Here is a 14,567-nt window from a genome sequence, read left to right on the forward strand (position 1 = left end):
TCTATTCTGGTGCCACAGGAACCAGGAGCAACGTGGGAGAGGAGGGAGCTGTAGGAAACGGCTGAAAACACTAAATGCTTTAAAAGGATTTTTGTTGTTTCTTATCTTAGTGGGGAACCAGGGGCTCAAATGCCTCGGATTGAAACCCCTTTGATTGTTGCACATTTGGAGTTCAGCTGCGAGCTCCCGGAGCAGCGGGTACGGGCACACGTGGCAGCCGGAGACAGGCTGGGCTGTCCCTGAGCCGCCCTCACCCAGCTCCCCCCTCCTCACCTAAAGACCAGAATAAAGAGGGCCACGATTTGGCTTAATTCCATGGAGATGCTTATGCCATGGAAAAGCAGGCGGTTTGCGCTCAGGGGACCACCAAGGCAACTGAAGGAACAGGAGTGAGGGCTGCAAGGACTCGAGCGCTCAAGGAACCAATCCAGGCAGAGGAGCCACCAATCTCCAGAGCATCCAGAGATCCTGCAGCGAGGGGAGGCTCAGCACTGCAAGGCACATCTGAGCCAAGCTCTGGTCCCAGGGGAATGATCTCCCCAGAGCCAGCGATCCCACCGAGAGCAGAGCCTTTTCTGCAGAAGCCCCTCTCAGCACAGCCACGGGGAGAGGCTGTGGGAAGCCCTGGGGCAGCTCAGCAGGGCCAGGGCCATCTCCTGGGAGCCACGCTCAGAGCACGGACGGGAATTCAGCAGAGGAAGTTCACGCGGCCGTTTCCTCAGCCAGTTGTGCTCCCCTGGCCCTCCTTCCTCCCAGAAATGATCCAGCTCTGCAGAGCAGAGCCATTAGCTCAGCCCTGTCCTGCAGCCACGGGAAGCAAACACGCTGCATTTGTGTGGCGTGACGCCATCCCCGTCCTCCTCCTGGACACCGAGCGAGCGCTCCGAGGGACGGAGTCATGGTGAAGGAATGCAGAGCCCCAGTCACTGCCAGCCCCCTCCTCAGAGATGCTGTGTTTGGGGGGCTGCACCCCTGGATGTGCTGCTGGAGAAGGTGTGCTGGCCCCTGCACTGCCAGGGAAGGGCAGAGGGAATCTCTTTTCCACCCACACAGGAGCGAGCCCAGGGGTCACTTCCTGACCTCCGGCAGCTCCTCTTCCCCAACTGGGACAAGAGCAACTCCGGCCTCCCTAGGAGGGGCCTCTCGGACAAGCCTGTGTCAACACTGGGAAGGCAACACCTTCCTGCTGGCAGTTCCACACTCTGCTCACAGACCCCCACACGGCCCACGGCAGCTCTGCCAAACCGGGGCTCCCGGGGAGCAGCGGGACGCGGACCTTTACAGCAACAGATGCTAAACCACAAGAAAGGGAACACTCTCCCTGCTTCACTCACAGCGCTGTGTGCCTGACTCTGGGCTTTTTAACTGCTCTGGGACCTGCCTTTCCAACCCAACCCTTCCAACCAGGGCACTGCCAGCCCAGCCCAGCTGAGCAGCAGCTCCAATCCTTCCCAGCTCCTCAGCAGAAGCGCTTTGCTGGCCAGCAAACATCTGCCCATTTCCCTCCCCCATCTGAAATCCTCTTCACTTTTAGTGTTTCATAGCCTCAGTTTGCACCTCTCCTGTAAAAACCTGGCCTTTCACGTCACCACCTGCCCCACACTGGACGCTGCTGGGTGCCAGAAATGGCCCGATAAAAGCAGCCAGTCCTCAGCAGCGCAAGAGCCAAGATAACCCAGAGAAGTGTAGAAGCTGGCGCTGAGGTTTGCTGCTCTGAAGGAGGCTAAAGCTGATGCAGAGAAGGAGGGAGAACGCCCCTGTACCCTGTTTGAACAGGGACAGGAAGGGAAGGACAGCTGAGCCCAGGGCTGGCATTCTCCCCCGCCTGCCACCTTCCTCAGGAGCTGACTTTGATGGAGTGGAGCACCTGATCAAAGGAGTGCAGGAATGAAGGAGGAGACCAAAGACAGAGCTCCAGGGAAAGAATAAATGAGCCTTTGCAAAGACCTGGAGGGAGGAGAGGGTGGGCTCGGAGCTGGGCTGTGGAGGCGGGGAGGCGCTGAGCAGGGCGGGCAGGTGTGTTCTCGCTCCGAGCAGGAATGCAAACCTGACAGGCAATGGATCACTCAGGGAAGGCTGGACAGCTTGCTGCCAGCCCCTCGACAAGTAACCCGGGGCCTGATGCTTTAGATAAGCCCTTCCTCCTTTGTGGGGATTTCTGCAGGACAAACATCTCCCTGAGCCTCGTGACCGGGTTTGGGGTCAGGCATTGTGAGGGCCCCAGTGTCCCACCCCGAGCAGCCAGGCTGAGAGCTCAGCCTGTCCTGAGTGCAGCCCCGAGGCACTGCAGGGAAACGCTCTGGCTCAGCCGGAATAGAAAGCAATTCTTGAAAGTGCTCTTTGTTTCCCTGAAAAACCCAGGCTGGCATTCAGACTCCTGCTCAGGGTTTCACTCAAAGAAGTTCGGAGCTAAGTGTCAGAATTCAGAGTGAAAGCTGGAAAGTTGGACTACTTCCTTGTGTCAGGGAAAGCACAGGGAAGAAAAAAAAACACACCCTGCTTAAAAAATTCACGTAGGTTTGCAAAGCCACAAGTCATTAAGCAGAGAACAAGCCACCAGTTCTGTGGGCCCCACAAAAACGTGCTGCTCTCCCCTGCTGACTCCACACTGCGCCCAAAACCTTATTCCCAGCCCAGCACTGTCCTGACTGGGAATGTTGGGACAGAGGCCTATGAAAAAGGCAGTGGATTAAATTATTGTTAGGGAAAAAACCCAAAACCTGTTAATTTCAGCCCACGGTATTTGCAGGAGCAGAGAGATCAAGCCCAGCAAAGAGCCACTTTGTTTCGGTCCCTGAGGAGGCCAATTCAAACTGGAGCAAAAGGAAAAGTTAAACTTCTAACAGCCTCTGAACGACCCCAATCCCTCAGAAAATCAATTCCTGAAGCAACACCTCTATGTGTGTGTTCCTTTTTACTATTATTTTGGTTGAAAGCAGAAAGCTGAGGGTCGGCAGCACAAACCACATCGTGGAGCCCTGTTTGTTTTACCCAGCCCGGGCAGGTCGGGATGTGAGGCTTTAAGGTTTTACAGGCTGCCTGGATTTCCTGTTCTGAGGATCCAAAACCTGAATCCCACCCGGAGGAGGACTGGAAGCAGCATTTTATGCACAAAATGACTGTTTCACTTGCTGCTGGAAGGACAAAAAGAGCTGGTGCTCTAGCTTGGGCCAGCACCTCCGCCACTGTCTGCGCATCCCAAAGTGGTGGACACCCACCCAGAACAGCTCCCACCTGTACTGGGCAGGCTGGAGGGGGAGGCTGGAGGAGGTGCTGAGCAGTTTCTGTGCTGCAGCCAAATGAAGCACGTTCCCAGGCTCTGCAGAGGGCTTAGGGGGATGTCAAGCAGCATCAGCACTGACCTGTGAACAAAGCGCATTCTTGTGGATCTTCTTGTAAATAAGAGCTGGGCAGATGAAACAAATGAGGCTTCCCATGGTCGCACCTGTCAGGCCCAGGACTGTTTCCACTGGAGAAAAAGAGGAAAAGTCAGCAAAGGTCTTTTCCAGGAGTGCCAGAGCAGCAGCATGGGACAGCTGCCAGAGCCCCCGGGCAGGATGGGGTGTGAGTCTGGTCACCCCAGCCAGGAAAACAAATAACAGAGACCAGAGAAAGCAGCCAGCCCTTGTTCCCAGCTCCTCACTCACCATTGGGGATCATGATGCCTCCGACCATGGTTCCAAACACAACAGCCAGCGTCAGGGCTTTGAAGCGCAGCGGGGGCATGTATCCCCCGGCAGCGAAGGTGCCGTCCTTCTGCTGGGAGGGCAAGGGTGGAGAGGGAGAGTTAGCTCTGGTATTGCAGTCCCCAGACCCTCAGCAATTCCCTCAGCCCCCAGCAATTCCCTCAGCAATGCTGCCTGCAGCTCCAGCCCAGCCCAGCTGTGATCCCCCCAGCAGGGACTCAGAGAACAGCCCAAGGGCAGGAGGAAGGAGCCCAGGGGTGCAGCAGGAGGGAGAAGCTGCAGAGGAAGAGCCCTGGCTGTGCTAGGGAGAGGTGTTCCCCAAGAGCTCTGGGAGCAGGGCCATCCCCTGCACAGGAGCAGCCTCTCTGACTGGGAGACACCCCAGGGAGAGCGCAGGGGAGGATGGGTGCTGCTGGGCAGCTGCTGGAGGAATTCCAGAGGCCGCTCTGCTTCCCATCCCATCCCACCTCCCGAGTGGGAGGTGTGGAAGGCAGCGGCCCCAGCGTGCCCTGCAGACCCAGCAGGTCCCAGCTCTGCTGCTGCACAGATGGGGGAGGAAGGCAAAGCGACACCTTCAGAGCCCAGCCAGCCACGAGCTGAGCCCAGGCGAGATCCAAAGTGTTCCCAAGTGTTTCCAGCGCTTCCTCCTCTGCACCCGCTGGCTCTCACCGAGCCTGCCCCCATCCTCAGGCCCTCCCAACGTGAGAAAAGAGCCGGGGGCTTCTCACAGGCAGAAGTGGCAGGATTTAGGGCTATAAATTGCTCAAGTTTTATTTCCTGCCTAAGAGGTTTCTATTTATGCGGATACACAAAGGCCTCAGAACATTCCCACAATCTCTCAGTGTTATTTGCTGAATCCCATCGGCGCGCTCCGTGCGCACAATGCACAGAGGAGAACACGCCACTGCCACAAGGGACTCACAGTCTCCAGCAGACAGACCAGCCTCAGTCACAAAGGCTGGCTGAGGAGCTGGCCCTGGGAAAGGTGGAACGTGTGGGAGAGGGCTGGATCCCACATCCCACTGCCCGCCCCCGGCACCGCAGCCCGGGAGGCGCTGGAGGAAGGGGACATCCGAACCCGCAGAGGAAAAGGCTGCTCCAGGGCTGCTGGGTGAGAATAATGGAGCAGGAATCAGCAGGCACACAAGGAAGCAAGAAGAAATGGGGCTGGGCTGTGCTCCGAGGCCGGGAACGGGAGCTTGAGCTCGATGAGTTGGCCAGCAAAAGGACAGCAGCTGGAGCAGCAGGAAATGAGGAGGCTCTGCTGCTTCCAAAAGCACATTTCACCCTTTTTCTGAGGGGAAGAAACCACCTCGGCTCTGAGCTGTGTAACATGTCTGTGCCAGAGCTGGAATCCCCAGCAGAGCAGGGAGCAGCAGCCATGGGACATGAGCTTTACACTGGGAACTCCACTCCTTTGGCCCACAGAATTCCTCTGCAGAAAGGACACAAACCTCCAAGTGCCAGGATTAACCACTGAGCAGAGCAGGATTTAGAGATGGCCACAGGCCCCTGCTGCACTGTCACCACACCCTGGGCACTGAGGATTTTATGGGAGTTGAGGTTTTGTCCCTTGGGATAGCGAGTACCTGCCACATGCCATTAGCACCAGAGTCTCAGGGAGCCAAGGCCGGTTTGGGGCCCAGTCAGAGACCAAAGAGTCACAAAAACCCTTCAAAAATCAAGCTTCACCCCGAGGCAGCCCTGGGGTCTTACCTGCTGCTCAAAGAGCAGGGTGTTCAGAGCCTGTCTGCAGGGCAGGATCATCATGGGGAACCCCACTGCCACCGACATCATGAATCCCACTCGGATCATCTCCGTCACCACGTTGGAAGGGAAGTTCATCAGCACGTTCCCAGCAATGGCCTCGGTGTAACTCACATAGCCAAAGAAGCCCACCTGGAGAGGGGAGCAGGGTTGGACTCCCAACACTTCACACCTGCTCCTCACAGAGGGGACAGGACAGTGACCTCCCATTGGAGCAGCCAAATGGGAGCGTGAGGTCACTTCCAGGGGCACCCCAAAACCTGGGACAGGTCGTTAATCAAGAGTGGGAACTGCCTAAAAGCAAGTTTCTCATCAAATCCAGGGGTTTTCCTAAAGGACACACTTTGCTTGCTGCCAGGCCCATGGACTGCCCCTCAGAGAGAGAGGGGGCTGTCACAATCCCCTGCAGCAGCCTGGCTCATGGGCCAAGGCTCTCCTCAGGAATTATTAACCCAGTTTTATTAACTGCTGCCTTATGAGGCATAACTTCCTTCCAAACAGGCTGGAAAAAGCTCTCCCAAACTCTGGGCAGCAGCCCCTGCTCCAGGCTGGGCCTGGGAAGAGCTGGGCCTCCACTCTGCCTCCATCCAAGCAAACATGCTACTCTGAAAACCTGGATTCTCCCAGTGCCCCCTGTGCCCTTGGGTTCATCACCTCCCACCTAACTCTGCTTTCAGCACGAGGACTTATCTGTCAGAATAAATACAGATAAGCAGAAACCAGCCCCAGCTGTAGATAAAGCCTCATCCCTGTGGCCCCTCCAGATTTCTGGCAAGGGAAGAGAAGGGGAAGTTCCTACCATGATGTAAAAGGTGGTGACCACGTTTAGGGAAGAAGCAAATATGGAGCTCATGATTTTGACAGACGGCTCATCCAAGCTGTCGTAAGTAGGCAAGACCTGACTGTAAAAAGGGTAAAATATTTAAGGAAACCTGCAGGAAACAGGAGAAAACCCCCAATCCCAGCCCATCCTCTGCCTCAGCCCAGCAGCAACGAATCCCTGACACCTTCCCCCTTTGGAGCATAAACACCTGCTGCTATTCCACAATTTATACTGCTAATGCCAAGAGATTTCAGAACACTCATAACTTTTAAGTGTTGCAAAAATATTCCTGCTCTCCCCACCCCACCACGTGGAGCGAAACGTGTGATGTAAACATTTGGGTTCAGGAAGGGTTGCAAAATGAATGACCGTTTGTTCCCGGGGCCACGGGTGGCTCTGGGCCAGCCCCAGCGCCAGAGATTATTGTTCTTGGAGCTCTCCGTGCTGATAATTAAAGCAACACAGTGTTTACAGAGGAAAAGAGGGAAGAAGGTTGGAGCATCCCACTGTCTGAAGGAAAATTAAACAAACAAACCCCAGCGCAGCAGCCTGTCCTACTTCAGCTCGCTTCATAGAAAGCCACAAGTGCCAGTTCCCTGGGATTTGGGGTATTTACAGCCTTGGAAAGTGTGGGGAATGTTCCTTTTGACATCAGGTGCATATTTTAGCAACTCATTAACCTCTTGTTACTTTAATTCTAGCAGCTACATCCTGGAACTCTCGGGAGAAGGGTGGGGGGGCTGCAGGGAGATGGGAAGGGGTATCCCCAGCTCCAGCAGGCACCAAGCCATTCCCAGGAAGTATGTCAGGCTGGGGCCCAGCTGAAAGATCCTTAACCCTCAATCCCTGAACGTCAGAGGAGGCTCTGGGGCTGGAGGTACCAGCAGGGAGCAAGGACTTCCCCAGGAGTCTCCATCTGGGATTCCTCCCTGAAGAAAGGAGACCGGCTTCCCTGGGAATCCCTCCTTTTGGGATTCCTCCCTGGGAGTGAGGAGATTGGCTTCCCTGGGAATCCCTCCTTTTGGGATTCCTCCCTGGGAGTGAGGAGATTGGCTTCCCCAGGAATCTCTCCTTTTGGGATTCCCTCCTGGGAGTGAGGAGATTGGCTTCCCCAAGAATCCCTTCTTTTGGGATTCCTCCCTGGCAGTGAGGCGATTGGCTTCCCTGGGGATCCCTTCTTTTGGGATTCCTCCCTGGCAGTGAGGAGATTGGCTTCCCTGGGAATCCCTTCTTTTGGGATTCCTTCCTGGCAGTGAGGAGATTGGCTTCCCTGGGAATCCCTTCTTTTGGGATTCCTTCCTGGCAGTGAGGAGATTGGCTTCCCCAGGAATCTCTCCTTTTGGGATTCCTTCCTGGGAGTGAGGAGACTGGCTTCCCTGGGAGTCTCTCCATTTGGGATTCCTCCCTGGAGAAAGGAGACTAGCTTACCTGGGAATCCCTCCTTTTGGGATCCCTCCCTGGGAATCTCTCCTTTTGGGATTCCTCCCTGGGAGTGAAGAGACTGGCTTCCTTGGGAGATTGGCTTCCCTAGGAATCTCTCCATTTGGGATTCTTCCTTGGGAATCTCTCCATTTAGGATTCCTCCCTGGAGAAAGGAGACTGGCTTCCCTAGGAAATTTCTCCATTTGGGATTCCTCCCTGGAGAAAGGAGATTGGCTTCCCTTGGAAATCTCTCCTTTTGGGATTCCTCCCTGCCCTCTCCACAGCCACCTCCAGCTACATTCTGGCCTTCAGCCTCCGAGGGAAGGGTCCAGCCAACCATTCAGGCTTGGGAAGGAAAAAAGAGGGAAAAAGAGAGGCTCTGCAGTGTGTGGGATGGTTAAAAAGGTGATTCAGAGGTTAGTAAAGTTAAATCCACCCAGCTGAGGCTACATAGTTAAACTACATATAAAGAGAGGAATAGAATATATAGAGGGTGGGTAGAGAGAGAAAGAGAGAGAATACACAGATGGAAAGAAATTTTTAAAAATATGTAAATATTGCCTGGGCTGGGGACAGTGTATTTTCCTGATGTTTGGAAAGAACACACAGCTTTAGATGGGGTCTGCCACAAAAGTGCTGCCATGGAGCTCATATTTAGGCACACACACAGGTCCACACCAAACCATTTCCCTGCATTCCCAACTCCCAGGAAAACTGCTCTGGGTACTGCATGGCTTCCACAAGGAAAAAAAAAATAAAAGGGATTTGTTAACAAGGTAAAGCTGCAAGAGAACACAATTCCCTCTGCCAGTTGTAATGGAGACATTAAACAGCAAGCCTGGAGTGTGCCGGGGTAGGATCTGAGCTGCCAAGAGAGCCAGTAAGTGGGAAATGATGATTTGGATCTTGGAGTGGGTGTAAACACAGCAGTCTGAGCAAATTTTATCTGTCACATTCATTTACTGTTGGCACGAGACCCGTTTGCTGGAACTACAAGGGGGAAGCCCAGCTCTGCCAGGCTTCCAGAGGAGGATGCTCCTTCCAGAGCAGGCCAGTCCTTCCCCGCCCAGGGCTGGATTTACACGGGTTAGAGCTGTCACAGCACTCACCTGCTGTGCTGGTGCAGCAGGGAATGCTGCTGGAAACCTGGGACAGCCTGGCCTGCCCTCACCTTCTTCCACTTGTCACAGAAACCCTCCCAAACGCAGGGAACTGGACAGGTGGAAATAGCCTGGTCTGCTCTCAGCTCCTTCCACGTGCCACTACACCCAGGGAAGTGGAAATGCAGGAGTTATACAATACTCTGGAAATGCAGGAACACCCCTCCAAAGCCAACACCTGTGTGACCTTCAGAGTGCTCTCCAGGAGATGTGGGGGAGCAGAGCAGCCCCCAGCATTCAGGGGGTCACACAAGAGGGGGGCACAGCCTTTCCTGGTGCTCCAGCATTCCCTTCAAGAACCACGGGAATTTCATCCCTCCTGCAGCTGCACCAGAAGCTCCCGAGGAGCTGTTTGGCTCCAGTGGTCTCATGTTGCTCCATGACAAGAACTCCCAGGTGAAATGGAATAACAAAAGGGTCTGGGTAACAAAAGGGTCACGACTGAATGAGAGGCTGAACTTCAGCGAGCTGTAAAGTACCCTGATGAAAACAAACCACCAAAGCAGATGGTATCTATCCCTTGCAGATCCTCCTGACCCTGTGCCCCACCACAAACTCACAGCAGGAACAAGTGCCAGGGCTGGGGAAGGCAGGTACTTACGACTGGCAGGCAAAGGACATTCCGAAGATGGGGATGCAGCGGAAAATGCCCTCCCAGCGCATGTAACTGACCCGCTGCAGCCACTGCCCGCTGAAGAGCCCGTGGTTGAAGGAGGACAACACAACCTGCAGCAGGACAGACAGCAGGGGTGAGCAGCCAGCCCCAAACAGCTCCAGGGCAGCAGCAATGCCAGGCTGGGATAACCCGAGCTGCCAGCACAGCCCCATACCAATCCCCCAGCTCCACATCCCACCCACACAGCCCCCAGGGCCACCAAGGATCCCAGGGAGTATTCCAAGGGATCTGTGACTTTCCTCCCTTGTTTGATGCCATCAGATATCACAGCACACACAGTTTCCACAGACACACTAACTGTGAGAATCATTGTTCAAAGCAACCTCTTTTGCACTTTTTAAATGTGTTTTTTAAATCCAAACAGGAAGCACCGTTGGCCTTAGAGAATCCTGTTCAGCAGAGAGAGACAAAGGGTCCTAAAACAGGATCCCACCTGCTGCTCCAGGGCCATTTAACACCAGCAGCTCACCAAAGAGAAGGAAAAGCTTTATGGAAAAAGGGAGGAGCCGAGGCCAGGGAGCTCCCTTGCCATGGACACAAGAACTGGCAGGAGTTGGGTTGCACAGGAAGCAGAAGGTAAATATGTCTGAATGTCTGTTTATAATATCCTTGGATGGGGTTTCTAATCCCCAGAGATGTTTCAGTGCAGCCAGCTCTTGTGAACGTTGTGGTTTCTTAAAGGCACAGCTCCTGGGAAGTTCCACACCAGCCCTGAGGTGTGACCCTGCATGGAAAGAATTCCCACACCTCCCTTTCCTTCCAGTCCTGAAATTTGGGTGAGGCAGGGCTGGAGCTCCAAGAGGGAATCACAGGAGCATCCGGGAGCTCACAGGAGCATCACAGGAGCAACTGGTCACCAAAAACGAACAGAAAGGAGGGAAAGGGGATGCCCGGTGTCCGTACCCACCACAAACATGAACACACTGTAGAAGATGAGAGCCATGGCACTGAAGGACTGAATGGAGGCCATCATGTTCCTCTGCAGGCTCAGGGGAAGGACAATGCACAGGGAGACAGCGAAGAGCAGGACAATGCGGAACGGGCCCGACACCTGCACAACACACCTGCATCAACACCTGCAGCAGGGAGGACACCCCACACACCCCCAGGCAGCAAACCCTGGCATGGCTCATCTTTCCAGGGTGAAAAGCAGCTTTAAACAGTGCAATTGTGTGTCTGGAGGGGTTTGAAGATGCTGCAAGCTCGGGCTCTGTCTGTGCTGAGCTGAGACAGTCACTGGGTGCCACTGTTGCTCTGCAGTGTGTGACAGGTCCGAGCTGGAAGAATCTGGGGGGTGGCTGGGGGGGTTAAATGCTAATCCAGCACAAGCTATTTAGGTATTTCCATGCAATTAAATAAAACCTAAATTTACTTGGGGAGATGAGAAATTGAAAGTGTTGAAAACTCCAATCCAGAAAATTAATCAAAGCCTCACACTGGTATTTATTATAGCAGAACACTCTGGAATGCTTGGAAATATTTAATACCTAATTTGGCTGCAGCCTCAACGCATCTTTTTTAACTTCACAGTCCCTTAATCTGAGCTTAGGAGCATCAGGCAGCACAGATAACACTCTACCAAAAATCCTTTTGCTTCCCTGCACGGCCCTCGTGCCGGCTCTGAGGAGCACCTCTTGCCTCTGAGCACCCTGAGCCAGCAGCAGGCTCATCACACGGCTGAGGAGGCAGGAACACAGAGACTTTGGCCACAAAACCAGCCAGGGACAGGACAAAAATCCCTCCTGAGCTACAGGGAGGAGAGCTCAGGCACAGGAACTGCCTGTCACTACCCACCGGGGCAGGAATTAAGGCAGGAAGCATTATCTCCCCCAGGAATCTGCTCCAGAATTAATAAAGGGACCAAGTTAAAAAGAATTCCTTTGATGGAAATGCCTTCTTGGAGTTTTACACAGCTGATTGTTTGCCATATGTCTGAGCTTCCCAGACTTCCCAGAGCTGAGGCTCCGTGCACAAGGATCCCTCCGTAAGGGGACCCCACAAAGCCCCCCTGGGACCCCAGGGGATGCTGAGCACACCCCAAGGCAGGAGCTCTGCTGTCCCCAGGGGACACAGGGCTCAGTGCAAGGGCTGGGAGCACACAGGAGTGATTTATTCACCTGCAATCCGAGCATCTGGGCAAAGAAGTTGGAGCCCAAATCGCCGATGACGACGTAGAAGGCGATGCAAGTGCCCAGCATCAGCCCAATCATGCTGCAAACACAAACAGGGACAGGTTAGGAGAGTCACATTCCATCCTCAGTGCTGGGAAGGGCAGGACACCCCTTCTGCACTCCATCCCAGGAAAACAGCCACCAGAGAACCTCCATCCACACCAAACACTTGGGGATGCAGCTCTGCCCACAACCCACATAGGGGTTTAACTCCTGTTGGGAGCCACGGGGAAAAAAACCAAGGAAAACTAATCTTGGAGATGACAAGAACTCCTTGAACTCCTGGAAAAATTCAAAAGAATCAGCACGAGGCTCTCAGAGCCCCACACCCACTGCAGGACCCTGCCATGAGAGTCTCAATATCCAGTGGGCTCTCCAACATCTCTCCACACAATGGACCACACTTTAATGAAAAGATTGTCCATGAACTGCTTCTCCTCCCACTCCTGGACCACTTTCCTTCCCAATTCCAATTATAGAACATCCCTGTGGCAATTACAGCCTCTGCTTGCATGGACAAGTAACATCTGAGGAATATTCTGTGTATTTTTAGTGCTGAGCAGAAGTTTGCAGCGGGAAGAGCGAAGGAGCCGGCACCGCTGCCGGCCCTGGGCTCAGCATGCCTGGAAAAGAATCCCTGCTGGAAAAAGCAGAGCTGTGGGGATTGTGCCATCACCTGACACCTGCACTGGGGTCATGGGAGGAAGCAGAGATGGAGGCAAGATTCCCCCTGAAGGCATCTCTCAGGGCAGGGAGCACAGAGGGCAGGAGCAGAGCAGATCGTGGGATCCAAGGAAGCAAACACTCCCTCCCACTAACCCAACAGCAGGGATGGCACCCCTGGAGAGCTGCCACGAGTGACACGGCTGTGATTTCACAGCACAGCAGCTCATCCCTTCCTTCTGTGCTCCCGGAGCCTGGGAAGTGCTGGAAGGGATGGAGGTGACACCTGGGAGCTGCACTCAGGGCATCTCACCCAGCTCCTGTGGAATTCCAGGAGGAAGGAGAGCCCAGCAAGGCTCAGAAAGGTTTCCACCACAGACACCCAAACTGTTCACACTTTGAATCAGCAGCACATTTACCTTGTTTCCACCAACATTTTTCCTGCTTTTCCATAGGCATGAAATGCTGGCATAAAAGGGAAAAAAGAGTGGAAGTTAGTCAAAGAAAGGTCCAGAACAGGGCAAGATGTCAGTTCACAATTAGACACCAGCAGTGACACAGGGCAGTGCAGCAGGAACCCACCACTGGTATTTTGGGGCCGTTCCACTCACCCTCCCACTTTCTTTTTCAGCCTTTCCCTTTGGAAACTGAAAACCACATAAGACAGGAGCAGGGATGAGGGAAAGCCAGCAAGCAGGTTCTTTTTTTCTATTTAAAACCAGAAGTGGTGTGAAGCAGCAGCCACACATGGCAGCCATTAAAGGCAATGGGAGAGAAAATATTCCTGTACAAGATTGTGTGTGGCGAAAGTTAAAGTGGTGCAGAATTCCAGTCCAAGTCCCCTTTTTATTTTTATCTTCCCCCTCGAACTGGGCTGCCCGACATGGCTGGCTGGGAGAGCTGAGCTGGTGCCCAGAACGTTCAATCCCATTCCCAGAATACCCAGGGCTCCCAACCCACACCAAAGGGCTGCTGCCAAGGCTGTGCTTTCCCTCCCTCCCATCCTGGGGTTGGAGCACAAAATGCTCAGTAGTCCTCAAATCACTGGGTTTTCTCTTAAAAAGACAATGCCAAGAAAACTTTGCTTCTATTTTTAGCTCCTACTGGGCAGAACGGGAATGGGGAGCTCCGGTGCCAAACCCAGACCACAGTGCCCAAATCTGCCAGTGAGGTCCAGCATGAACCCACCACCCTGGAGTCCCCTCTGCCTTCCCTCAAGGCACAGCCCAACATTCCCAGAGCCCGCCAGAAAACAAACTCGGATCCTTTCTGGAAACTTCTTCTGCTATTTTAAATATTAGCTTCAACTCTTGATTTCCTTGGACTCTACTCCAGCTAAAAATTCAGGAAACGAGATGTTCTCCCACAGAATGAGCAAAAGGCACGGCAGGGACCCACAGCCCTGAGCAGGGATGTGGGGGAGCACCCAAAATAGCAGCTGGATCAGTGACAGGGCAGTGGGACAGATGCCACCAGGCACCGTGCCCGGCACGGGGAGCGGCCTCCTCTGGGAATTCACAGCCAGGAGGGAAAAGGCAACAGCTCTGGGGGGGTCACAGACAAAGGGTCTGGGAGGAGAAAGAGGAGCCAGCTAGAGGAAAACATCCCTCCTGGAGATGGGGCAGTAACAGGCTGAGCTCGGGGAGGGGGGATGGAGGAATGGTGCTGCTGATGCTCCCAGAGCACATCCCAGCCTCTGGATATGGACACTGCCTGGGTGATGCTGGAACCTGGAACCAGCCCATCTCCCTGGCTGTTTGGAGTTGATGCTCAATGAGAACGAGCCTCCAAACACTGTGGCAGGTGTTCCCACCTGGGGACAATGGAAAAATGGGATTCTTTATCTTCTCCAGGAGGTAGCGACTGTAAAATAAATGGTACAGCCAAATCCTTGGAATTGGATCTTGGAACGCCCCCAAACTGGGCAGAGCTTGCTCAGTACCTGGAGAAGCCTTTCAAACCAACGTGGTTCCTGGGACAGAGCTTCAGCCCCTTGCCCTGCAGGGCTGAGCTGCCCAGCACAGCCCCAGCACATCCCGAGTGCTGCTGGAAGGGGAGGGATTCACTCATCTCCTGTTAAAACCCATCTGGGAGCTGCCTGCCCTTCCCTCCTCACCCACACATCTCCCTGCAGCCCTTCCCCTTCCCTCAGTGGCAAGGGGCCAGCGCCAGCCCCGGCCTGGGACAGCCTTTGTGCCC

General features: G+C 54.2%; 1 protein-coding gene across 1 annotated transcript in view; it reads right to left on the reverse strand.

The window, feature by feature from the left end:
* SLC38A10 (solute carrier family 38 member 10) overlaps positions 1–14,567 on the reverse strand; it is a 28,437-nt gene that overhangs the window by 11,885 nt on the left and 1,985 nt on the right. Inside the window, exons 3-10 of the mRNA XM_031064667.1 lie at positions 12,788–12,833; positions 11,652–11,745; positions 10,442–10,585; positions 9,460–9,584; positions 6,253–6,355; positions 5,403–5,585; positions 3,648–3,759; positions 3,363–3,469 (exon numbers count right to left, since the gene is read on the reverse strand). Coding sequence (XP_030920527.1) covers positions 3,363–3,469; positions 3,648–3,759; positions 5,403–5,585; positions 6,253–6,355; positions 9,460–9,584; positions 10,442–10,585; positions 11,652–11,745; positions 12,788–12,833 — 914 coding nt within the window. The remainder of the gene's footprint in view (positions 1–3,362; positions 3,470–3,647; positions 3,760–5,402; positions 5,586–6,252; positions 6,356–9,459; positions 9,585–10,441; positions 10,586–11,651; positions 11,746–12,787; positions 12,834–14,567) is intronic.

This window comes from Geospiza fortis, unplaced genomic scaffold (genome assembly GCF_000277835.1).
Source record: "Geospiza fortis unplaced genomic scaffold, GeoFor_1.0 scaffold546, whole genome shotgun sequence".
In the NCBI taxonomy this organism is placed as follows: Eukaryota; Metazoa; Chordata; class Aves; order Passeriformes; family Thraupidae; genus Geospiza; species Geospiza fortis.